At 51.5% G+C, this 25,172-nt stretch overlaps 12 protein-coding genes across 12 annotated transcripts; 8 read left to right on the forward strand and 4 right to left on the reverse strand.

Annotated features, from left to right (window-relative positions):
• Positions 1–314: 314 nt before the first annotated feature.
• MGL_3650 (uncharacterized protein) lies at positions 315–1,439 on the forward strand (the record flags this gene model as incomplete). The annotated part of the gene is made up of 1 exon (XM_001729131.1): positions 315–1,439. One exon carries the CDS (start codon positions 315–317, stop codon positions 1,437–1,439), a length of 1,125 nt encoding a protein of 374 aa, XP_001729183.1.
• Positions 1,440–2,306: 867 nt separating this feature from the next.
• Positions 2,307–2,936, forward strand: MGL_3651 (uncharacterized protein; the record flags this gene model as incomplete). The annotated part of the gene is made up of 1 exon (XM_001729132.1): positions 2,307–2,936. The coding sequence occupies one exon, from the start codon at positions 2,307–2,309 to the stop codon at positions 2,934–2,936; it is 630 nt and encodes a 209-aa protein (XP_001729184.1).
• A 405-nt stretch (positions 2,937–3,341) lies between these two features.
• Positions 3,342–3,947, reverse strand: MGL_3652 (uncharacterized protein; the record flags this gene model as incomplete). Its single annotated transcript, XM_001729133.1, has 1 exon — positions 3,342–3,947. One exon carries the CDS (start codon positions 3,945–3,947, stop codon positions 3,342–3,344), a length of 606 nt encoding a protein of 201 aa, XP_001729185.1.
• A 320-nt stretch (positions 3,948–4,267) lies between these two features.
• Positions 4,268–6,016, forward strand: MGL_3653 (uncharacterized protein; the record flags this gene model as incomplete). The annotated part of the gene is made up of 1 exon (XM_001729134.1): positions 4,268–6,016. The coding sequence occupies one exon, from the start codon at positions 4,268–4,270 to the stop codon at positions 6,014–6,016; it is 1,749 nt and encodes a 582-aa protein (XP_001729186.1).
• Positions 6,017–6,376: 360 nt separating this feature from the next.
• On the reverse strand, positions 6,377–6,820 carry MGL_3654 (uncharacterized protein; the record flags this gene model as incomplete). The annotated part of the gene is made up of 1 exon (XM_001729135.1): positions 6,377–6,820. One exon carries the CDS (start codon positions 6,818–6,820, stop codon positions 6,377–6,379), a length of 444 nt encoding a protein of 147 aa, XP_001729187.1.
• A 386-nt stretch (positions 6,821–7,206) lies between these two features.
• MGL_3655 (uncharacterized protein) lies at positions 7,207–8,394 on the forward strand (the record flags this gene model as incomplete). Its single annotated transcript, XM_001729136.1, has 1 exon — positions 7,207–8,394. One exon carries the CDS (start codon positions 7,207–7,209, stop codon positions 8,392–8,394), a length of 1,188 nt encoding a protein of 395 aa, XP_001729188.1.
• A 95-nt stretch (positions 8,395–8,489) lies between these two features.
• On the forward strand, positions 8,490–10,361 carry MGL_3656 (uncharacterized protein; the record flags this gene model as incomplete). The annotated part of the gene is made up of 1 exon (XM_001729137.1): positions 8,490–10,361. One exon carries the CDS (start codon positions 8,490–8,492, stop codon positions 10,359–10,361), a length of 1,872 nt encoding a protein of 623 aa, XP_001729189.1.
• A 44-nt stretch (positions 10,362–10,405) lies between these two features.
• On the reverse strand, positions 10,406–14,863 carry MGL_3657 (uncharacterized protein; the record flags this gene model as incomplete). The annotated part of the gene is made up of 1 exon (XM_001729138.1): positions 10,406–14,863. One exon carries the CDS (start codon positions 14,861–14,863, stop codon positions 10,406–10,408), a length of 4,458 nt encoding a protein of 1,485 aa, XP_001729190.1.
• Positions 14,864–15,693: 830 nt separating this feature from the next.
• On the forward strand, positions 15,694–16,815 carry MGL_3658 (uncharacterized protein; the record flags this gene model as incomplete). Its single annotated transcript, XM_001729139.1, has 1 exon — positions 15,694–16,815. The coding sequence occupies one exon, from the start codon at positions 15,694–15,696 to the stop codon at positions 16,813–16,815; it is 1,122 nt and encodes a 373-aa protein (XP_001729191.1).
• A 913-nt stretch (positions 16,816–17,728) lies between these two features.
• On the forward strand, positions 17,729–19,844 carry MGL_3659 (uncharacterized protein; the record flags this gene model as incomplete). The annotated part of the gene is made up of 2 exons (XM_001729140.1): positions 17,729–18,907; positions 18,948–19,844. The coding sequence occupies 2 exons, from the start codon at positions 17,729–17,731 to the stop codon at positions 19,842–19,844; spliced, it is 2,076 nt and encodes a 691-aa protein (XP_001729192.1).
• Positions 19,845–20,736: 892 nt separating this feature from the next.
• MGL_3660 (uncharacterized protein) lies at positions 20,737–22,935 on the reverse strand (the record flags this gene model as incomplete). Its single annotated transcript, XM_001729141.1, has 1 exon — positions 20,737–22,935. One exon carries the CDS (start codon positions 22,933–22,935, stop codon positions 20,737–20,739), a length of 2,199 nt encoding a protein of 732 aa, XP_001729193.1.
• Positions 22,936–24,070: 1,135 nt separating this feature from the next.
• MGL_3661 (uncharacterized protein) lies at positions 24,071–25,165 on the forward strand (the record flags this gene model as incomplete). Its single annotated transcript, XM_001729142.1, has 4 exons — positions 24,071–24,190; positions 24,218–24,279; positions 24,312–24,537; positions 24,578–25,165. 4 exons carry the CDS (start codon positions 24,071–24,073, stop codon positions 25,163–25,165), a joined length of 996 nt encoding a protein of 331 aa, XP_001729194.1.
• Between the last annotated feature and the right edge of the window lie 7 nt (positions 25,166–25,172).

Raw genomic sequence — 25,172 nt, forward strand, 5'->3', positions numbered from 1 at the left:
CTGCCGCACCTGGAACTCCTTGGGGGCTTCTGAGCCTGCCGCTGTCATCACTGCAGTCACTGTGCAATGGATGAGACAACTTGTAACGACTATCCGATTGTAAGCATGCATAATTCCCATCCAGTTACCAGGCGACCCGTGCGCCGATGTGATGCGTGTCCTCACTCATACAAGCAAGCACTGACCATGGCTATGGAAGAAGGTATTTCACAATTTGTGAGCATTACAGGCGCATCATCCGAAGAGGCAAAGTAAGTTGCATAGCTCGCTTATGATTGAGACAATTTGTAGAGTCTGCCAACGGCGATGTCAATATGGCTCTATCGTCGTACTTTGAGGCAAGTGAGACCGGCATAACAGACGCACAGGAAGAATCCGTGGGCACTGCTTCACACGTTTCGCCTGCTCAGTCCACGTCAAGTGGGCCACGTACACTGAGTGGGGCATCTGTGTCTGATGATTCGCCATGGCCGTCGAAGGCGCCGACGTCTGCTCGAAGAACACAAAAACCTCGCTCAGGTGGCATCATGACATTTAATGACTTGCGGTCTGAGCAAAAACCGCGTGACAATAATAACGAACCCGTGAATCTCTTCACTGGCGGCGAGAGAAGTGGTTTGAATGTCGAAACCCCTGAGCATAGGCTTGGAGGAACTGGCCGAAATTTGGTAGATGACATCCTGTCGAAAGCGGCATCCTCGTCTCATCCTCCTGTTTCCGACGATCCTGCTGCTGTGAACTTAGGACAAGGGCACAGTGATGCGAAAAGGAGCACGGCTTTCTCTGGTACAGGATACTCGATTGGTGGCGCAACTGTCGGACAAGGGAATGAGAAGCATGACCACGAAGATGGAATTTCTACTCATGTTCCGGACCCTCACATGCCTGGCTCGGTGGACCTAGACGAGCCAGGTGATGAGGAGCCCGCCGTTAGACATCTCACTTTCTGGCAAGACGGATTTTCTATTGAAGATGGTCCCTTACTGCGCTATGATGATCCAGGAAACCAAAGCACTCTTCAGGCCATAAATTCGGGTCGAGCTCCTTTAAGCTTGCTGAATGTGCGTTTTGGTCAACCAGTCGAGCTGCTTGTTGCCAGGCGTACGCATGAAAAGTATATACCGCCACCACCACCCCCTTCGAAGCCGTTCATGGGCCAGGGTAATCGTTTGGGTGCACCTAGCGCAAGTGGTCTGGGTGATTCTGCTCATCGGTTAACAGCTGACGGTACTGTAACAAAGGCTACCAACAAGCACGCAGCTGCTTTAGATGCCTCTAGAGAATCCTCAGCAAAGTCAGCTAGTTCTAGTTCTACTGACGTGGATCTCTCTAAGCCCACGGTTCAAATTCAAGTACGACTAAGCGATGGTCAGTGCCTGATTCTCAGGCTAAATGAGAGCCACACTATATCCGATCTGCGGAGAGAAATAGAGGTGTAAGTGATTCTTACGCTATGACAGTCACTGACCATGGGATACAGGCATCGTCCTGATTTGGCCAACCGGCCATATACGCTTCGGACTTCTTTCCCACCCAAACCCCTGCCCGATGAGTCAGTCTCAGTGGCTCAAGCTGGACTCGCCAATTCGGTCGTGCTACTAAACTAGCACAACAAATTTACTGCCATTGGTTCGAGGCCTCAGAATTTGTGCTACACCCGATCCTCAGCAAATACCCACGTGTACATACATGTAGATTTGGTGAATTAAATGGCTGTGGTGGCCGGCATGCATGTATGCCATTGCATGCACGGCCGACAAATAATGCGAGGATGTGTGCCGAAAATGTCCGAAATGCATGCGCGAACGCCTGCCACGAAGTAAAACGCTGCGGATCGTGTTCGGGAAGCACAAAAATGCCGGCCGAGCACTAGTGTTCTTTGCATAAGAGTACGAAGCTGAGAAAACCTCGTCTTCTTACCTCACCTCTTCCTTCTAGTACGTGGTCTTAGGTTAAGCGCAGCAAAGATGGCTAACACAGATGCAGAACAAAATGGCTAGCGACGGCAAGTCTGGTAAGAGCATGTCGGGTTTCTTGACCGACTTCATGATGGGTGGTGTGTCCGCCGCTGTCTCGAAGACAGCTGCCGCCCCCATTGAGCGTGTGAAGCTGCTCATCCAGAACCAGGGGTGAGATGATCAAGCAGGGTCGTCTCTCTGGTCCCTACAAGGGGTATTGGTGACTGCTTCGTGCGCACTTACCAGAACGAGGGTCTCGCCTCGCTGTGGCGTGGTAACACTGCCAACGTCATCCGTTACTTCCCTACTCAGGCCCTGAACTTCGCCTTCAAGGACTACTTCAAGGCTATGTTCCGTGTGCCTAAGGACGCTGCCTACATGAAGAAGCTCGGCTCGAACATTGCTTCGGGTGGTGCTGCTGGTGCTTCGTCGCTTGTCTTCGTGTACTCGCTTGACTACGCTCGTACCCGTCTGGCTAACGATGCTAAGTCGGCTGCCAAGGGCGGTGAGCGCCAGTTCAACGGTCTTGTCGACGTTTACCGCAAGACGATCGCTGTGGACGGTATTATGGGTCTCTACCGTGGCTTCTTCCCCTCGGTGGTTGGTATCATTGTGTACCGTGGTCTGTACTTCGGTCTCTACGACTCGCTTAAGCCTGTCCTCCTGCCAGGCAAGCTCTCGGAGAACTTCCTTGCTTCGTTCTTCCTTGGCTGGGGTGTTACCACGACTGCTGGTCTCGCCTCGTACCCTCTTGACACTATCCGTCGTCGTATGATGATGACATCGGGTGGTGGTGTCGCCTACAAGAACATGCTCCACGCCGCCTCCTCGATCATTGCTGCTGAGGGTGTTTACTCGATGTTCAAGGGTGCCGGTGCCAACATTCTCCGTGGTATTGCCGCTGCTGGTACGATCGCTGGTTACGACAAGCTCCAGCAGGTCATGTTCGGCAAGGTGTACAAGGGTGGTTCGGGTTAAACAAGCTAGCCCAAGCCTGAATTGATGCACGCTGTCAGATGTTGGTAGTGCACGTACTATATGGCAGATCAACTACCGTGGTTTCTAGATAGCCATAGATCTAGACATGAGGTAGCTTTCAAGTCCTAAAAGCAAAATTATGAAAGCTGATGTACAAGGAACTTATGATTGAATTGCTTATAACTATATACGATAATAGACATAGTCGAGATGCTCCGACCATTTGTCAATATAGCGTGTTACACCGGATCGATTTTCAAGCAGAACACTGTGTAATGTCTCAGTTCATTCATGCGCTGCAACTTTCCGAACAGTCTCTAGTTTGTGAATTTCTGTAAAACAAAACTTATGTACTATGTAAAATTGATTTCATTTGTGAAGGGTTGAGTACTGTGCAAGATGAATTTAACAACTGCAGCCATCGCGTCCAGGCACGTTGGTGCGACGCTGCAGATCCACAAGTTCGGTCCGTGCATTTCCCGAAGAAGCTGCTTGATGGTGTTTAGGCTTGGCATCGACTGGGATATGCTTGGCTATCTCAGTAAATGCTTCAAGAACACCTTCTCCAGTCTTTGCACTAGTCTCAATGAACAATAATCCCGCTTCATCTGCATAATTCTGAGCTTCAGATTTGGGCACTTCGCGCTTTACAATCATTGATTTAGCCGAATCATTTTCTTCATCATCCTCATCATCTCCTTCACCAGACTCATCGACAGCTGTATGCGCGTCATCTGCAACCAAGTCAATTTTATTTCCAACTAAAGCGATCACGATATCAGGATTAGCTTGACGCTGAAGCTCTTTGACCCAAGACTTTGCTTTCTCAAACGAGGCTGCTTTTGTTACATCATACACCACAGCACTAGCCTGAGCGTTGCGATAATACATTGGAGCTAGGCTGTGAAACCGCTCCTGGCCAGCCGTGTCCCAAATCTCGAACTTTATAAGCCGGTCCTCAAGGCGGCAACGTTGCTGTACTGCATTAGCATCTAAAGTAAATGATTTCATCTTACCGTTAGAAAAGCGGCGCCAATTGTCGGCTCACGATTCTCTTGGAAGTCATCTTGCACGAAGCGGTGCACCACTGAGGTTTTACCAACAGCCGCCTCTCCAAGCAAAACTAGTTTCGTCTGTATAGGCGTAATATCCGCCTCTGATGCAGATGCAGTTGCATTTTGAAGTTCGTTTGCTCGTCCCTCTGTTGACATGTCAACAAAGAACCCAGATTCTACTCTGGTCGCGTCTTGGCCCTTGTGTGAGGCAATAAGTCTGGAGAAGTGTCTATGTCAATACGGCTATAAATTATGTAAGAATAAATCCCAGCCCAAATGGCCGGCTCAACTGGCAACCGATGGACACTCCAGTACCCTGACACGCTACGCGAATCGGCTGTTGGGGCCAACGTCTGGCGCGAAGCCCCCCCGCTTACGACAGTAGGATTAAGGATACAGTCGCAAAAACAACATATGCCTCATATGCAACAACAGCAACAGCAGCAGCAACAACAACAAGCACATGTACGCGCATCTGCTCAGACCCAAGCGCAACGAATTCGCGCTCGCAACCATTACGATATTCTTGTTGGTGAGGGATTCCGCGGCACCAAGCGTGACAAGCCCACGGACCGGAGTCTGCCGCCATTTATAAAGCGACAAGTGAAAGAAAGTGCAATCTATAATGATCTTCAGCGTATGGAGCGTAATCTGGACTGGATCATGGCATGCAAGCGCGCTGAATTGATGGACTCCATGGGTAAGCCACCGAAGGTGAAACGGACCCTGCGAATCTTTTTGAGTAATACATGTGCGAACCAACCATTTCAAGTCGCAGAAAAAGAACAACGCCGAGATGCAACGGAAATGACCGCAGATGCTGATGACGGTGACGGAGGTGACGATGATGACAGTGGAGCCGCTGCACCCAGACCTAAAAGCGCAGCGAAGACGGATCATACAGACGTGCCTTCATGGACTCTCCGAATCGAAGGGCGCTTGTTAGATCCAAGCTTTCGTTCGCGTGCCGGAGCTGCATTGTCAGCGCACGCAACAGCAGCGAGGATTGGGGCTCACAAGTTCAGTAATCTTATAAAGTCCTGCGTTGTCGAGTTCTCTCGTGATCCGAACCTCTATCCAGATGAGTCTCTTGGTGCGAGCAATATTGTAGAATGGCACCGTCCGTCGCCCAGTGTTGCACCCCAGCCATCGATTGGGGGAACAGGTGCAAATACAGCGACGGAGAATCCACTTATTCACAGTGCAGAGCCGGCCTTGGATGGCTTTGAAATCAAGCGCACAGGAACAGAGCCGGTGAAGGCAAAAATCGTATTGTATCCATTATATGTGCCGGAGCGATTCTCATTGTCACCACCGCTGGCACAGCTATTGGACATTCAGGAAGAAACGCGAGCCGGTGTTCTAGGTGCACTGTGGGGCTACATTAAGCAGCATCAACTTCTGGACGAGAATGACCACCGTGTTGTACGATTGGATGCACCATTACAAGCATTGTTCCGCACACCGACCATCAATTTTCACCACGTACCTGAGGTGTTGCATCGTTTTTTGCACCCGCCGCAGCCGATCGTTCTAGAGTACTACGTGCGCACAGATAAAGCCGAACACCGTAACCCTATGGCTTTTGATATTGAATTGGATATGGATGACTGGGCATTACGTATGCGGCAGCACAATGTTTTAACGCGGTTTGATGCCAACAGCTCGCTTAGCAACGAGATTGCGGCGCTGGATGATCAAATTGCACAGACGGCTCTTACAATTCGAAATCGCGCCGCCGCACGACAGTTTTTCACGGCATTTGCCCAGGATCCACAAGGTCACTTGAATGCATGGATCGCAAGTCAAGCTCGTGATCTTGATGCACTTTTGGGCGCGTCTCAAACAGGCCGTGGTGCGGATGGCGAGACCGGGTCATCTGTGCATTTTAGTTCCGAGGAAATGCGGCGCGCCGAAACTTTCCATGGGGCATGGGTCAATGAAGCGGTAATTGTGTCTGAGTCGCAACGGCTGGCCGAACGACTCCAAGAACTTCAGTCGGACACTGTTCGTACACAAACGTAACTGAATATCTCTTCTTGCCACCATGCTCCTTACGGAACTCTGTCTACGTAGAACAAACATTCCATACTAACTGTTGTAACATGTTCGCAAGGCTAAGCACACATACACATGAAGTCAAACACGGATAATATTGGGGTAAAAGGCATATATATTGCATGTCCCCGTTAGGAGAGCGCATTTTTATTCACCAGGCACTATTCAAAGTGATGGTTGTCAGTACCGGCAGAGCACGGAAAAGTTACATATAGAGCATGAAAATTCAACACAAGCTCCATAAACAGCATACAAGCAGGCCATCCAATCGAGCCAAATACATTCGAGACGCGAGGTTGCTGCCTGCTGCAACACACCATACACAATTTAACGGTACGACTTCTGGCGGCGCGCGCGTGCACCGTGACCACCGAACTTCTTTGGCTCGCAGCGACGCGGGTCAGCAATCAGCAGCGTGCGGTCGTACGAGATGAAGTGCTGGCGCAGCTCAAGGGCTGAAGCAGCGTCAAAGTACTTTGCGTAGTACGCAACGAGCGCCTTAGCAATAGCCTGGCGGATCGCGTACACCTGCGAGGTGTGACCACCGCCCGACACACGAATACGAATGTCAATAGGCGCAAACTTGTCCTCGCCCACCATAAGGATTGGCTCGTACACCTTCCAGCGGAGGACATCAGGCTGAATGAGCGAAATGGGTTGGCCGTTCAAGCGAATCTGACCCTTGCCTTCCTTGGCGTGCGCCACGGCAGTGGCGGTCTTCTTCTTGCCGAAGCATGAAACGAACGGCGTCGCACCCTTCGCTTCAGACATCTGTGTACTGTGTTACTTTCTAGCTCGTTGGGCTCACGTTTTTCTGCCACTGTACCTGCGGCGTCCAACGTACCTTGCTCGATATGTAGGATGGTGAGAAAGCCAGGTGGCAGTTGCTCACCCGCTTGCACCTGCGCGGTCACGAATCAAGCACTGGTATTGTGCACGTGATGTATTTCACATCATATAGTTTCAAAGAGACCGGCCAATTTTGCACTTTAGCACATTTGGATGACAACCTAGTTTCGTGGAGTGCCCAAATCCCCTATCTATTACATCATCAGCACGTCGGCCGACCGTCGCACGTCTGCTTTGGCGTTAGTATGGCAACTGGCACGATAGCCATTGTCGTCGCCGTTGTCAAAAGCAAGAAGTCGAGCTCAAGCATGTTGGGTCGTGCAGTGCACATGGCGCGCGCCGTGTGCTCGATGAGTACACATTCTTTGCGTAGACATGGTGCCAAAATTTCATCTGTGCGTTTCATTCATGGTCCTCAAGTCCCGCCAGCGGAGCCTGTGTCAGCTGATGCGAGCATCGGAAGTCAGGACGACACTTCGGAGCTGTACGCCCTGGAGCGATCTTCACCCCTTGTGCACACGCGTCTCACATACCTGAGTCCAGAGACTCGCCCGCAAGGAAAGAGGGCCATTGCATATGTGCCCATGTCCTCACACGTCTTTAATACGGCTCCGCATCAGCATGCGATGCACATGGCTGTCGTGTACTACTTAGATGCGCTAAGAAGTGGCACTGCCAGCACCAAGTCTCGTTCTGATGTTGCATACTCTGGAAAAAAGCTCCGGCCGCAAAAGGGTACTGGTCGTGCTCGCTTAAGCGACGCAGGAAATCCCATGCTGCGTGGTGGCGGCGTAGCACATGGACCCAAGCCTCGTGATTTCAAGACTGACCTTCCACGCAAGGTGCGTGAGCTAGCGTTGCGCTCAGCTCTCAGTGCGCGCTTCCGTGAAGGACGTCTTCATGTGGTGCCAAGTCTAGATTGGTACGCGCCGCCCATGTCGACCAATAAACTGGCGCGTCTTTTGAGCGCGAAGCAATGGACGAACACACTTTTTCTCACAGCACCGCGCGACCCTGTGTCCCCTGTTGCTAATGAGCGAGGTAGCATGCGTCCATCTTCTGTTAATTTGATGTACACGGACCAGCAGCTTACACGTCATGCACAATACATTCGGCACTTTGCTCTCGCACAAAGGAACCTGCCCGATGTGGACCTTGTGCGTCTGCATGAGCTTCCGCCCCATCCGAGACCACGCCTGGAGCATGCTAAGCAGCCGGGAGAGCTCCATGCATACCAAGTGTTAGAATTCCAGCGCATCGTATTAGACATGGGAGCCCTGGAATGGCTCGAAGAAAAACTAGGCGGCTCGCTCGTGCACCAAGTCTATGCCGAAGAAATGCTTCGCTGGCGTGAAGAACGTAATCCAAGCGCTTCCGACGAGGACGCTTTTTCACCATCAACTTCGTCCATATCGGAGTCCGAAAATAGCGCCTCTTCAGGCCTATCGTCAACGTCGGATACTGCTTCATCAATGCAATCGCCGACTCCTCCTTGATCAACACGTCGTAGATACCTGCTTTGCTTAGTAAGCTATACCTTCCCTCCACTGCTCGTTCTAGATACTGCGCCATTAGCATCTCTCGCTCATCCATGGTTGAGCATGTGCCGTCACAGGCTCGGCGCGTGAAGAAAGTAGCCCAATACGATGATTACGGTAACTATCTTGGAGATATTCGCGAGGATGAATTAATGAAAAAAATGAGCGCGCACGAAAAAGAGCCGTCCGCATCGACGATCGAGTCAGCGCCGTTACCACTACCTGCTTCTGAATTGCAGCCTTCTTTACCCGGTTTTAGTGCGTCATCGCAGCCGACAGATTCGAGTATACGCGCCATTTCTTCACAAATTCCACGAAAGCTTCCAGCACGTCCACGATGGAAGCCAAGTGGACCTGTGCTGTATTGTGGCGTCGACACGACCTTGCTATCGACGCCGTCGAGATGTACTTTCTCTACGCATTCTGAACTGGAACTTATGCTACACCGAGCTGATCGTCATCTCCTATATCCGCCTGGAGGAATGGAAGAACTTAAACGAAGAGACCCGATGCGTATGGCAGAAGAACGTGAGAAGCAAGTGCGGCTGAGAAAAGGTGGTACAAGAGCAGCAGATGGTCCTGCTGACTCGACAATATTTGGGCTCAATATCCGGCTTGATACACCAGAACTAATGGAAGAATGGATACGGCAACGGCGAAAACGGTTTCCTACATCTGCTGTGATTGCACAAAAGCAGGTCAAACATCAAGCCCGCCTACTCAGAGACAAGAGGTCCGCACAAACAAAGGATTTTGCATGTGCGACGAGTACTGGTACTGAACCGCATAAAACCCCTGCTCGCGATACAAGTGCGAGCCAGACTCATGATTCAAAGCAAAGCTTCGATCTTAATCGAGACATGGAACTGAAAGAGGGTCCTAATGGCCATGGGAAAGAAACCCCAGCAGCAAGCACTGAGGACTCGTCTTCTTCCGAAAAGGAATCAGACTCATCCTCGGCGAGTGGCGGTAAAGGTTCAGAATCTGGCGACTCAGACTCGAATTCTGATATGGACTCGGAGGCGGATGCCATATCTAGCAAGATTGAGCCGCGTGCACGTCCAGATGACGAGGTGCGTTCCGAAACTCGACAAGGGCAGAAGCATGCGGTCTCTGAGAATACGCAACCGGTACGTCGGGTGCGTCCACGAAACACTGCATCAAATCCGTTTCAAGTACCTGATTTACTTCGTCAGCTACTGGAGAGGGAAATTTTGCAGCATGTCGATGCCTTGTCTCAGTGTATTCAATTTATCCTAGATAATGACATGCTAACACATGTTGAACGTTCGCCAGGAGAAGCTCAACAGCAGCGGAAGCAACGATCGCGTGTAGTTGTCGTTGGCGAGCAGACAGAGGAGATTGGTGAGATGCGCGATACAAACGAAACAGCTCGACCAGCACTACCTAGAGTAGCTTCGCCCGCGCTGCGAGCGCTCGACGAGCTCGAATGGCCTGATGAGCCAGATCCACTTATATACCTTGATCCCTTACGTGCTGCTGATCCGAAACCACTTCGACATGAAGAACTTATGTCACTCGCCACAGATACCCAGCTCCGAGCCATTTTGCAGCCAATATCTGCTTTGCATCCATATGGCGAGGAGCATCGCCCATTGCGCCGCGCACTCGAGTCGTGGGCCGCACTGCCGACGCCAAGGCATCGAGAGGCCGCATTGCAGTTGATCCTGGGCGTTGGTGCAGACAGTCCTATGCACGCGCATGAAGCGTATGCACCTGCCTATCAACGTGCGCGTGTAACGTCGCGAGGCACGCCCATGCGGCAGAATCGCCCGATTGGCGAAACAGAATTGTTTCGCTTAGGCCTGCGTGTTGGTCCTGGCGAGGTGCGCTTGATTCAGCACATAGCAGAGCGTGTATCAGTTGTAACAGCCGGCTTGGAGTATGCCGCAACAGCATTGTAGTCATTAAAAGCTTTGAATTTGTACCATTGATACATTACAAATGCCTACGAGGAGGCGGCGATAGTCGGGGGAGCTTGACGTTTTGACGCTGCCTGTTTCGCTGCTTCGACAAGGAACTGGAACTCGGCCGGGCCTGTCTGCTTGCATAGGCGGTAAAAGTGTGATGATTTATCGTCGAGCAGCTTGGCAGGCTCATCTAGCTCCATGATTTTCCCATGATCCATATACATGACCTTATCATACCCAATGACGGTGCGTAGACGATGGGCAATTGTGATGACGGTACATTTATCGAACACCTGATGTACTGTCTCGGTGATGCGCATGTCTGTCGTATAGTCAATGCAGCTAGATGCCTCGTCAAACAGAACAATGCGTGACTTGTGCAGCAAGGCGCGTGCCACACACAGTAGCTGACGCTGACCCTGGCTTAGATTGCTACCATTCTCTGCAATAGGCATGTCCAGGTTAGAGAATGGACTTTTTCCAGCTGAGTTATCATCAGTTACAAGATGGACTGCTTCAAGACAAGCTAGAAGCTTGGCATCGTCGAACTCCCCCAACACATCCAGCACACTCCGAAGTGTGCCGGACAAGATCACAGGATCTTGTGGCACCAAGTACAACCGTGAACGCAAATCTTCAAGTCCAATACGGCCAATGTTCCAACCGTCTATGACGATTGATCCGCTTTGCGGCTCCAAGAGACGCAGAAATGCGTTAAACAGGGATGACTTGCCACTGCCTGTTGGGCCTACAATGGCAAGCTTAGAGCCAGATGGAACAGAGAAAGAGATGCGCTTAACTACGTCAGGCGCGTCGGGAGCATAACGAAGCACCAGATCACGGACTTGGACATCGCCCTTAGATGGCCACTCACTTGGTGGACGCGGCTCTTTAATGCGCGCGGCTTCTTGCTCAATGGAAGCAGCATATTCAAATACTCGTTCAACAGCCACAGCATTCACTTGCAATTGAGTGTACATGCGCATAAGGATCAGCAATACGAAGTTCAGGTCAATCAAGAACGTCAGAGAGAAGTCAATAGTGGCGGCCGGCGTATGTGGCTGAAGCAGCATAATCACACATGCCACGAGCATAAGCACGGAACTGGTTAGGTTGTACATTTGACTGACCCAGCGACCACCCTGTGCAGCCCACCAAACGAACCGGTTCGTGTTGTCAAGTAGGCCCATCATTTCACACTCAAAATGCTCTTGTGCACCGAAAGCACGGATCACTTGGACGCCATGTACAGCGTGTGTGAACGATGACGCGACAAGAGAGCGTGATGTAGAACGAAGGCGCTGGAGATCTCGAGCAACAGCGATGTACATTTGTGCAACAGCACCATACACGGGCAATAGCACAAACAGAGCAATCACGAAGCCGATTCCACCGACGATAAATAGCGCAATGCTAGTAGCTAGAAGCTGCGTCACACGGATTGCGACATCGGCAATTGCAGTGGCAAACTTCGAGTCAAGCACTTCCAAATCCTGGCCAAACCGATTAAGCAAGCGGCCTCGCGACATCGAGTCGAAGAATTGGAGAGGCGCATGCAATGTGCGCCGAATCAGCTGCTCGAACAGCTCACGCGACGCACGCAGTGACATCGTGTAGATGCCGATCCATCGCAGCACTCCAAACATGATCCCAACGAGGAGCAGTCCCGCATAGCGTATGAGCCACCACGAGCTCGTATGACCACGACCGTCAGACGCACTCCAGTCACGCAGCCACAGGTTCGTCACCAATCCCCACAAGTTCGTCAGAGCGAACAAGAGCACGGTGATCATACAAAGGGCCCACCCACTGCTTGCTTGGATGTACGCGCCCCACACGTGCGAGGCAATCCCACCTTTTTCACGTCGCTCAATGTTACGTTTGACGGCACTCGTAGACAAACGCGGCGCATCCGCAGCAAAGAAAGCAGGATCCTCATGCTTAGGCTCCTCTTGGTTGTCAGACTCCTGCCAGCCCATGTATTGCTTCGATGAAAGAAACTCTTTGGGAGAGCCGGCGAAGTCCACACGCCCCCCATCTAGATATACGACTTGGTCCATGCTCTTGGCCACTTGCTCAACATTATGCGAAACGAGAAGGACCGTTCTTCCCTTGAGGAGAGGTCCATTCAACAAACGCTCTAGTAAGTGCTTGGATGTATGTGCATCAACGGCCGAAAAAATGTCGTCTAATAGCAGAATTTTGGCGCGCGAATACACAGCACGAGCCAGACTCACCCGCGCTTTTTGGCCACCGGACAGTTCCATCCCATTTTCGCCAACGGGTGTCAAGTCACCCTGCTCCAAATACTTGAGATCAGGGGCGAGACCACAAGCCTCAAGCACTGCTTGATAGAGCTTTCCATCGCCCAATGGAAGGCCAAACAAGACATTGTCTCGAATCGTTGTATGCATAAGGAAAGGCACTTGTGGTGCATAAGCAACAAGATCCGATCGCAGCCAGTCAGGCGTTCCGAGAGCCCTAAGTGCTTCTGCCCGCGAATGTGCATTGTATGGCACGCCTTGTCGGGGTGAGCGTGGGCAAATCACCTCTCCCTTTTGGACTTCCACTTCGTGAAGTAAAGCATGCAGAAGAAGAGTCTTTCCTGCACCGACACGGCCACAAATAAGCGTCTTTCCAGGTGAGAAGACAAGATTGATGTCACTCAGCCTGAACGATGACTGGCCAGGCATAGTAGGCCATGACACCGTCGCATGCTCCATGCGCAGCGTGCAGTCGCTGGGACGAACGAAAAAGTTCGAATATGGCGATGGCGTCACTTCTGTGCTGACAAGGAATTCGCCCACGCGTCGCGCCGACACAAGCGTCTGCAAAAAGCTGGTGATAGCACGAGGCAAAAGCACCAGTGTCCAGCGCAGCTCTGTGAAAATAGCGAGTGACGTAAATGCAATCGCCGGCGTAAGAGTATGTTTCAGGACTTGAGTGTAGAAAGTGAATGCCACAAGCGTCACAAGTAGAGGATTTACCTCCAAGACCGTTGAGAGCATAGCCTCATATACGTACGTGCGCAGTTGCTGACCCAGCTCGCTAGAGCGCGTGTCTTCGACTTTCGTTTTATACACGCGTTCCCAGGCCTGGGATTTGATCATGCGTATGCCCAGGAAGCACTCATTTAAGAGCGCCATGCGCTTGTCACGAGACGCCATGAGTTTTTCATTTGCGAGGCGGAAGTGGCGACTCAGCAAGCCGATGACGGGCATCAGCAGCACTGAGGTGCCCAAGCCCACAATCGCACTGATCCCCAAAACTCGGTACGCAAAGTAGCCACCTACACACAGTTCCAATGGAGTCGTGATCCCAGCAAACAAATGAAAACTCATCCCCACGATGCGCTCTAGATCGACCAGCTGCAAGGCGAGGACCTGCTGCTGACCCTTGCCCTCACTACTTGTGTCGGCGACATGCTGCCGATTCAATGTCTTGTTAAAGAGCAGCATTGACAGTTGTGTTGATAGGCGTATAGCAAGCGAGCCCTCCAAGCGACTCCATAATGCACCTTGGAGAGTGCTACTCGCGATCACAGTTAAAAACAAACCCAATACCCACGGCATCGCATGTTGCAGTGTATCATATGGTGACAGTGACAAGTCCTGATCCGCCTCCAGCACGTGGAAAATGCGATTGGCGAAAAATGCTGGCCCATAATAGGCAAGCACAGCAATCATCGTAAGGATGCAGATAACGAAGAACTGCGTGGAATTAGCACGAACTAGAGCTCCCAGCAGGCGGAGAGCGATGGGTGACCACAATGCAGGTTCGTCGCTAGACTGCGATGTCGGCTCCCTCTGGGGCAGGAGCGGTGCGTTCTCATCTTCTACGCCATCTTGGTCATCAAAACCCTCAAGCTCAATCGCTCTTGGCTGCGTGCTGTGCGCATCGTTTCCGAAAGCGCGCTCGACTTGATGTCCAAGGACTTCAGCATGTAGGTGCGCGCCAAGGACAGGGACATCCAAGGAGCCCAGCATACCACGGCGGCGCTCACACCGAATGAGAGAGAATACATGCGTGAAAAAAAGCGCGCCCAGAACAGAGTTGTCCATCGTTTCGCTAGGAGCCATGTTCATCGGCCCTGGCGAGTCTTCTTCGTCACGGCCCGAGTCAATGACTGGGTCGCGCTCGCGATGAGCGACCTCAATGACTTTCCCGCCATGCGCTTCACACGAGGGACTCCCAGGCTGAGTGCCTGAAAGCATGCATATTATAGCAAGCAGTGCGACGCTGATCCAGTGGCCTGTGCTCATCTCATAGCCAAACGTGCACCGGAGGAGCTCGCACAACACATAGACTAGTGTGATAGAGAAAACCGTGCAGATTGTGTACCAACGAATTTCGAGAGACACTTGAGAAGGATCTGACGCACTGTAGAGCCAAATAGCTTGAAGCAAGAATGGGAGAAAGAGTGTCTTGCTTTCGGGGCTGTACGTGAGGGTCACAAGAATGCCAATGACAGATAACAAGAGATATACCCATTGCATCCGTTGTACACGCCTCCAAAATTGATGTTGGTTCAGTACGTGAGTATGGACCGTTGTGAGCCCAGGATGTAAGGCAGATCCATACTTCGAGGGTAGCGAGAACCACCGCGACAGCGACGAGCGGCGCAGAGGATGCGTGTGCACGCGACGAAGTTCATGTGAGTGTGATCCCAAGAATATGACGCAAATCCAGAACACCCAGAGCTCTGTGGCATCTAGGATGGCTCCAGGTGTCCACGCGTCGGGCTGTCCAGTATCCGCCATCAAAAAACGGATGTGGCAATTAGCCAAACGACCTGGGATCTGTAGGCGCCGCCGATTCAATCCATGCAAGTGTGTGTGGAGAAATTCTGTCGCCGCGGCGGCCCCGATTCCAATCGTATGTGTGCGTTTGCGCGCAAGAGAGGGTGGAGGTCTTCTGATGTGTGTCCGAGGCGCTGAGGAACCCGAGGGAGCCGTAGAAAGTGGAGGAGAGTAATTAGGGGCCAAGATGGCTAGCTGGCTGGCCGACTTGCGTGTAGACCGGGGCCACCGGTCAGCTTGAAAGTCGGTCGCGACTTGCCCGCAGCGGATTGGTTTGGAATCTCCACAAGCTTTTGTGGATTCATTCCATCAAAATTAGCAGTGGTTTCCTTCCCACTATCGTCATGTTGCGTTCTGTTCCGTTGAGAGGCCGAGTATTACTGCAGCCTCGTACTTGGTCTGCACGGTGCACCGCCATAAGTTGGTCTGCGATACCTTGTACCGCTGCACACATTCACTCCAGTGCAGTGCGTGCTGACAATGCAAAGACAGGGCTCTATGATTTCCATGTGAGGCATGGTGCAAAAATGGTACCATTCGGTGGCTATTCTATGCCTCTGACTTACGAAGGTGTGGGGCAAGTTGCGTCTCATAAGCACGTGCGTGAGCACGCTGGCCTATTTGATGTGGGACACATGGTTCAGCATATGTTTGAGGGGCCAACGGCGCTCGCGTTCTTGCAGCACATCACTCCCGCATCACTCTCAAATACTGCGCTCGAGTCATTCTCATCAACACTATCAGTACTCTTGTCGAAGGAGGGTGGCATCTTGGATGACTTGATTATCACGAAGCATAGCGATACAAGTTTTTATGTGGTTACCAATGCTGGACGTCGTACGGAAGACCTCGCGTGGATCGAAGAGCAGTTGCGCGAGTGGAACGATGCACATAAGAGTGAAGGCGAGACGACGCATCGGGTCATGGAAGGCCAGGGCCTTGTGGCTCTTCAAGGCCCATCGTCAGCTGCCGTTCTGGCTAAGCTTGTGCCAAGCGACTTTGACTTGGCCACACTGACATTTGGCCGGAGTGCGATGATAGCACTATCGATGAAAGGAGATGGATCAGGAAATGAGCGTGTTCTGTGTCATGTTTCTCGCGGCGGCTACACGGGCGAAGATGGCTTTGAGATCTCGATTCCTGCCGAGGCCACCGAAACCGTCACGCAAGCGATTCTAGACAATCCAGAAGTGCAGCTTGCCGGTCTTGCTGCTCGTGATAGTTTGCGCCTTGAAGCAGGTATGTGCTTGTACGGGCACGATCTCGATGAGAGTGTGAGTCCTGTGGAAGGTGCTCTTGCTTGGACTGTCGGCAAAGACCGTCGCGTGACAGGCGACTTCTTGGGCGCCGAGCGTGTTCTGCGTGAACTCAAAGAAGGACCACCGCGCCGCCGCGTCGGCTTGCTCGTATCGCCGGGATCGCCAGCTCGCGAGGGAACCAAGGTTTTCACCCCGGACGGCAAAACGCACATTGGACGCATCACGTCCGGCATTCCTTCGCCGACATTGGGCCAGAACATTGCAATGGCTCTAGTGCAGAACGGCCACCACAAAAAGGATACACCGCTCCTGGTTGAGGTGCGCAATAAGATGCGTGAGGCTACTGTGACACGTCTTCCGTTTGTGCCGAACAAATTTTACCGTGGCTGATGCTGCTTGCAGTAAGTGTTAACCGACATTCTATTTCGTTAGTAGTTGTCTATAGAGGGAAAGAAAAAGAGCGAGGCTAAGTGTATCCCAATCCACAGCAAACATGCGAAAACAATCTGTGCACTGCAATAGCGTCCGCTGCTTCCTCCAACGACTTGGCCCTCTTGACATAGATGCCACGTGCGTCTCCACAAACTACTTGAGGTAATGCGTGCACACCAAAATGCATGTGTGTGTGCCTTATTTCGGTTTCCCCATCTAAATGTGGAATCCGTGCTCATCACCGTGCGCGCACGTGGAAAATGGAGTCATAAAGTTGATTGATTGGCCCTCGTGCCCATGCTTTTAGTCATGCCTCCCACAGCTCATTTGTCTCGTGCGTGCCAGGGCCACAGAGTATATGCACCTGGCGACTCATTTGAGGGTGGTAGATGTGTAGTTCGTGCGCGGCACAGAACCGTTAGCGTGCTTCCTCGTCCGTCAGGCCACAGAGCGCTCCCCCGTGAAAATACGACATCCTTGTAGCGACTATGTCGCGTGCGGCAAAAACCGCTACAGAGCATGGACGGCGGGGACAGAGTCACTCGCCCAAAAACAAGTCCACGTTGGCGGCTGAGAACGGGGGTGGGCGTGAACAAGACATGGAACAAAAGCCCTTCGAGGAGTCGCTTCGTGAGGCGTGTGCTTCAGGTACGTCTTCATTTTGGTCGTTCGACGCAAGAATCCATGCGTCTAACACAGAGCAGGGCACTTAAACATTAGCTCTCGACAGCCTCCGCTCCAGGCATGCCCCGATTCTTTGTTTGACTTGGCATCATCTGAGCCACCAACCTGGTGGTTGGTGTCAGATGAGCGTGTGCATGACGGCTCCGCAAATGAGCAAGGTGATCAGCAAAAGGACATGGCACATACCATGTGGACACATCGACGACCATTGCACACGTTGATCATGTCCGTGAACGAACTTTTCGCGCTGGATAAGCGGGTATCAGAGTTTCGCGACCTTCAGAATCTCGATGTTCAAAGTAACCAACTCACCTCGCTTCCATCGTCGTTCTCACAGTTACAAAACCTCACAAGCTTGAATCTCGCACGGAATGCACTGAGCAGAGTCCCTTCATGCATCTTGGCTCTGACGTCCCTTGTTTCCCTCGATCTCAGCGACAACATGTTGGACACTTTGTGGTCTCAGGCAGATGCAGAGAAAGCTGGTATAGCTGCGTCTGATGTGCTGCGATCTCTTGCGACGCTGAACCTTGCGTACAATTGCCTGAGCACCTCGGCGCTCGTACCCATGCCGGCATCGCTCAAGCGGCTCCAGCTCTCTCATAATTTATTGCGTGAGCCACTGCCGATCGATATATGTGGCTCCGCCGTACATCTAGAAGAGCTTGTGCTCAGCGGCAATGACTTACCTGACGCTGTGTTCGCCCACGACGGGACATCATACGCATTCCCACACTTGCACGTACTCGACGTGCGTAAAACGCATGTGTCATCCCTATCGGCACTGGAGTCGCTTTTCGCGTCGGCACCCTCACTGAACGTGAGTGAAGCGAAAGACAAAAACCGTGCGCCTGTGCATGCACCCAGGCTCGAAGGTGCGCCAGTGTGCACGCCGCACCAACTGGTGCGTGTAGCAAATATACCTACGCACCCAGACAAGCAGCATGATCCGGTATGGATTGCCACGCATGACAATACGCTGCTCCCACCCTTGTACATTTTATCGGATGTGCAAGGACGATCAGAGTCTTCGCACCGCCGGCGGCGCGGTGGGCGCGGCCGCGGTGGCGAAGACCGGGCTCGCACTGCTCGCGATGAGCGCGATGAGAATGGGCATGCCCCGCCGAATGCAGGAAGCGCGCTTGCCAATGCCAAACTGTCGACGAAAAAAAAAGAGGCACTGGGCCAGGTGCCATGCAAGTTCTTCCGTAATAATGGCTGCTCCGCGGGTGAAGCGTGTCCTTTTGCCCACACGATGCCAGGTGAAGGCCAGCCGAAAGCGGTGTGCCAGTGGTACATCAAAGGCAGCTGCCGCTTCGGGCACCGCTGTGCATTGGCACATATTTTACCTGGTCAGCCGATGAGTGTACGTATGAACGCATCTTGAGACACTAACTCTCGGCAAGATGGACCGAAAGAACAAGCGCTCAGCACAACAGAGTGCGTCATCGAATGCCGCAGCTGGTGCTGGTGCGGGGGGGCAAGCTTCGTCGTCGTCGCAGATGCCTACGGCACCGGCGCCCAGCTCGAACCATACGGATGAACAGTCCCGCCCTGACGACAAACAATCTACATCCCTTTTAGCAGCGCATTTGCAGCCACCCCTCGCACCCACCACATCTGCACCGATACCTCCTAGTTCTTCAAGCGCCATGCTCATCCCGAATCGCAACCACAAAATGAGAAGAGACGGACCAGCTGCATCTGCCCTCACTCTCTCGAAGGACTTGGAGCCCAGCTCGCTATCTTTGCATGCCGGCTGGCATTCAGATTCATCTCGTGTTCGAAGCCAAGAGTCTACCGGAGCGACAGGATTCGGCTCGAGTCCCTTTAGCCACCCTGGTTCACATGGGTTGTTCTTTAATGCAAATTCAGACGCCCGCACGTCCCAGGACGCGACGGCTTCGCCATGGCGCACGACTAGTATGACATTACCTGACACGAAGAGTGATGATCTACTCGCTGATGCTGGACATGCAGAAGACTTTTTGCCCTCGAGCCTGAGTGACTTGCTGACTCCTGCTGAGCTGGAGCGACGTACGCGCAGTTCTCGTGATGCCGCAACGACCTCTTTGCTGCCTCTCGGCATCAGATTTGGTATCCCAGAGCTTGCCAGTGGGTACGGGATATATGAGTTCCGGGTTCGGTACCTCATCGCCAGGGCATGTGCCATCATTGGGAAACAGCAACCTCCGGTCATTTATGAGTGGGATCGCTCCCCATCGACGTCCCGGCACACACAGTATGCACGCGTCGCCGTTTATGCCGCCTACACTGGACCACGCTTTAAGCTCACCTCCTAATTTAAGTCCTCCGGGCGCACTTTCATCTTCATTGGGTGGCGAGCGCGTGCTGCCTGCGTCAATGTCTTCCATGCGTAAAGTGTCGGACGATGCACGCCGCCGTTCTGTCTCTGGCCATGGCACACCATTCTTTCATGGTCGCGGTCATGTGCCGCCCATTTCACCTGCGATTCTGCCTGTATCGGAAGAAGAAGCAGATGATGCCATATTTGAGCTGGAATAAAACTCACCATAGCTGGATGGTGCGCTGGTGATGTGTGTCTTGTGTAGCTAGTAAGACAAACGGTTTCTTAGTACATGTGCCAAATCAAAATGCAAAGAGAATATGGTGCAAAGAGAATTCGCGATGGCGTCAGCATGCACTTCGACATCATGCTTGCATATCGCGTTGATCGAGCACAAACAGACGCCTATCGCCAGTCCCATCTTGTTACGTATTCACTTTAGCATGCATCATACTTTCAGTCCTACTTAGATGCTAAAAAAAAGTCAGACGCAACCCTAGCTCATTCTTCACCTTAAAAGCTAGTCCGATCATGCGTAAAACACAGGCCTGGCTCGTACAGCTGAGAGTTCTACCCATCGAACGTTCTTCCACATTCTCCTCCACCCAGTAGAAGGACGCAACTACACTTTCTTCCTAATTAAAATATTCCTCCTCAGTATTGAAAGAAATAAAAAAAACCATAACTTTCTAAAAAACTAAAATTCACATGCACTGAGATAGATAATGTAACAAGATGCCATCAAGAGTCCAACAGAGCATTAATGAGAAATGGGCACTAGAAACCATCTTCAAATAGAAAAAGGACCCAGACATCAACCAACATACTAAGAGGGAGCCTATTGGCACAGCCAACAGTTACCCACAACGGAGACCATTATTATATCCTTACAACTGCTTCTCAAGCGTTTCGAGCTTCGAGTCGTGCAAATCATTGAAGTGACCGCCATTCTGAACAAACTTCGGGTCCTTCGAGAACTTGCTGCCAAGCTCGCTCGAAAGGAATTCACGCTGCTGAACAGTGAGATCCTCTTCGCCGTAGTGGCCCGAGCCCACAGTACTGTGGAACACCGTGCGGAACTCGGCCATCTTTTGCTGGGCATCCAGCTGAGGGTTGTAAGGCAAGTGCCGCTTCAGTACCACACGCTCAAAGAGCGACAGATGACGCGGGTGGATAGCCACACCATGGTAGTCCTGAGCATTGCCGTTCATGACATACTCCCAGTAACGCTCTTGCTCGCGCAAGTCAAGACCCGTAGTATCGGGAAGGAAGAGCAGTGTGACGAACAGACCAGCCAGACCGAACCAAGTTACAATATAGAACTTCGCGTGATCGCCAACGTAGTGGTAGATAATCGTCGGAAGCAAGGCACCAAGCTTACCACTAGCAGCGCCGACACCATGGCATGTGGCACGAATAGAGGCCGGGAAAATCTCAGCGGCAACAAGGAAAGTCGTCGAGTTGTAACCGAACTGGTTCCAGAAAGACGAGAAGAAGAAGATGAACTGGAATGCTTTCACACGAGGCATGTCGTTTTTGTCTGTCAGTTTATTAAAAGCAAAAGTAGCACCACAAAATAGGGCAAATGTGGCCATGAATGAGATAGCTTGCATCCATTTACGACCATAGAATTTGTTGTCCACAAGCAAAGCGGCCAGATAGTAACCAGGAAGCTGTACACCGACATTAATCAGGTTGTACAACCATGTCGTGGTAAACGTGCCACCCGGGTTGATAATCTTGATGAACTGACCCGAGAAAATCTTGTTACCATAAAAGAAGAAATCGTTGGCGAACCAACCGACGGTTGATGCAATCAGACGGTGCCAGTAGTGCGTGAGAGCAAGCGCCAATGATCGTGCGTCGTAACCGGACGTGTTCAGCCTTGCCTTGGCATCCCTCAAAGCGCCTTCGGCATACTGAATCTTGTAGTAACGGTAGTACGCGAGATAGAGAGTAAATGCGGCGATAATGCCGAACGAGACACGGAAAGTGTATTGGGCAGCAACCGGCGAGATCGGGGCATTCAGGGAGCTGTGGAAAATCAGGAGGAGCAAAATAAGCAAAACCTGGTTGACAAACTGACCCCAACCCTGCATCAAGAAAGCAAGCAAGACGTTCCGACCACGGTGAAGACGGTCACCAGTAGTTGAGGCGTACCGGTTGCTGTTGCCCTCCATGGCACGCGTCGACGTCATAGGATATTCACCGCCAACACCAATACCATAAATGAACAAAGACCAAGCGTAACAAATGACCCAGCCATTGAAGCTCGTACCCCACATACAAGTAAGCATAACCGAGCCGAGAGTCATGACCAAAGCATCCTGGACCATACCAAACTTGCGACCAACCCAGTCACCTTCAATACCGACAAGGATTTGTCCGACGATAATACCAACAATTTCAAGGTAGTCAATGGCATTCAACCATTGCTTGTCACAAATCCGTTCGGGCCCAGATTGCTCTTTCGGAATGTTGAGCTTTTTCTTCATATCATCCGAACTATTCCAGCACCGGAAAAATTGGCTCTGTCCGGAGAATGAATTGTCGGCTTTAGGGACATCCGTGTTTGCAAACATGGGCTTTAGGTTGCCGACGGAGAATAGAGTGTAACCCTCGACAAACATACCCATACCGTTGACAACATACGTAGAGAAGTATGCGGAGATTGGGCTGAATGGATCCCTCTTGAACATACGACCGACCGCGATAAGTTCATCTTTCAGAATCTGACCCGTCTGTCGGTTGATAAACTTGGCACGCTCACCCAAAGGAAGATCAGCCCAGTATGTGCCATGGTAGTACGAGTCCGGTGGAAACAAGATGTCGTTGAAGGCGGACTCGGCCTCCGATGGCATGGCAGGTGCGTCGTACGGAGAGTTCATGTCACCTTTATACATCTCAGTTGCGTCCGGATTGTAGCGTGTGAGATCCGACATGTTGGTATTGGAGGGCTCGGTAGGGACTGAGGCAGGTTCATTAGGCATGGCACCGCCGTCAGCAGCCTGCGCATCACGAAGACCAAGGGGCTCCGTGCTATGGTGGATATAGTGATCGGCGTACTCCTGGTTAGCACCCGACATTTTAAAGTGAGATTGAGTCTTCGAAGCCGGAGCCGCAGCCTTCAGATGAACGGAACGTGAAATCGATGGCGGGAGTGAATTGTAACTTCCTCTATTAGTACCTCAGGTCGGCCGGGATCCTCATTCAAAAAAAAATTTCTTTAGGCGTATCATGTTTGCAGTCGCGGTGCAGGTTCAAAATAAGCACTAATTCGACGTGATAAAACATTGCAGAATTGCCTAGTAGGCTGTAAAAATGCGCACGTTCGACGATTTATGCCGCTTACGGCTGCATTCTCAACAAAAGTGCTCGCACATGCACGTAGAGTGCTTAGAGCTTGGGATTACATGGGACAATTTGATTGGTCTATCTTGCACACGTGTTGAGAAACTTAAATTGACTGGTTTAATATATTCAGTGTGAAGTTGATGAAAATGTGGATGTCTCGTCTCCTACACCACGAATGTGCATATGCAAGATTTCTAATGAACGCCTATCAGATTTCTATTACGTCGCTCTGTACGTGAAGTGGATCATGCACAAGACTCGACGTATCTACGCGCGGAAGTTCATGCTTATGAAATCTGGCTCATTCTTCCTTGAGGGCACAAAGAATGAGGGTGGGGTCACATCTGTCTACCTGCTCGGTGAACCAGCCAAATTCCATTTCATTATGTGGTAACGGTGTAAAGCACGTGGCAGCTGTTCAAGGCCCCCCATATCTTGCTTGGTGTGAGGGCGCCAAAAACAAGCTTTCTCTCAGGGCAGATAGCAGTAATGCGTGCGTTCTAGACGAAAGGAGACGAGCGAGAACTAGCTAGTAGGTGCGGTGCTCTAAAGTAGGGCGGTATATAATTCAGACCTTTTTGCCTGAAATGTGCATTGACGCTCTTTTCAAACCACATAAAACATGTGAAATCGAGCCAAGATACTCTGTCTTGGCATAGAAAGCATTATGTAGCAACAGTTGGTCATAAAATACTCGCTTCGACTATAGGGTGTTTGTTGTGTTGAGGGAGACCCATACCTATTGGAATGATGAATGCTTATGGCAGGAGCCTGCACCCCTGCGTCGTTCCCAAGATTATAGAGAATTTGACATCCACACAATATTCATTCTCGCGTTGGAGATTATACTCACGTGCTCCTTCCGACATGCACAGACCTGGAGCAGCGTCGGCCTCAAAGCGATATCCTACACCTGGGTATGCAGGATACAATGTTGCTTGGTCGCCTTTCTTTCCGGATAGGCTTGCCGTAGCAAGCTCTGCGAACGTACGTATACTTTGGTGTTAACAGTAGTATGGCCTTGTGGGAAATGGACGGTTACATCTCTTTGGCAGCACACCTGCCCAGGTCAAAGTGTACGTAAATGCCATACCTGACATTGGAAAAGGTTCGATACACAAGATGGGATTTTTGATGTTGCATGGTCAGAGGTTCATGAAAATCAAATCGTATCTGCATGCGGTGATGGCAGCATAAAACTTTGGGATGCCACGCTCGATGACCATCCTATTCGAAATTGGCAAGAACATGCTCGGGAGGTGTTTTCTATTGACTGGAATAATGTTCAAAAAGACTTTTTTGCGAGCGGAAGTTGGGATGGAAGTGTAAAAATTGTATGTCGTGATCCTTCCACTGATCTGTCTAACCTTGCAGTGGACCCCAGAACGCCCAACGTCTGTTCAAACGATTCCTGCTCACAGCGCCTGTGTGTATAGGTGTGCGTGGTCGCCACACAATCCGAACCTCTTGGCAACAGCATCAGGAGATGGAACGGCTAGCGTCTTTGATCTTCGAGGCGGTGCAAGACCTGTGGCCACGATGTCGGCAGGAGGTGAAGTCCTGGCACTAGATTGGAACAAGTACAAGCCGATGACACTTGCGACGGGCGGCACAGACCGCGCTATAAAAGTTTGGGAGGCTCATACTGCCGCTCCGTCTAGCGGTGGTCTAGTGCCCGAGCGTTGTGTGTTGCTTGGTCATCAATACGCAGTGCGTGATGTTGCATGGTCCCCCCACAAGAACAGTGTCATCGCGAGTGCAAGCTATGACATGACGACTCGTGTATGGAGTATGGACGATGCAAGTGTTCCGGCGCAGATACCTATGGTGAACACGCCACGCCAGGTGTATTCAGGGCATCGAGAATTTGTTGTAGGCGTGGCATGGTCACTCTTTGAGCCGGGCGTGCTCGCCTCAGCTTCCTGGGACATGGAAACACACGTATGGCCGGCTATGGTATAGGTGTACT

The sequence above is a fragment of the Malassezia globosa genome (genome assembly GCF_000181695.2).
Source record: "Malassezia globosa CBS 7966 chromosome Unknown mgl_sf_10.1, whole genome shotgun sequence".
In the NCBI taxonomy this organism is placed as follows: Eukaryota; Fungi; Basidiomycota; class Malasseziomycetes; order Malasseziales; family Malasseziaceae; genus Malassezia; species Malassezia globosa.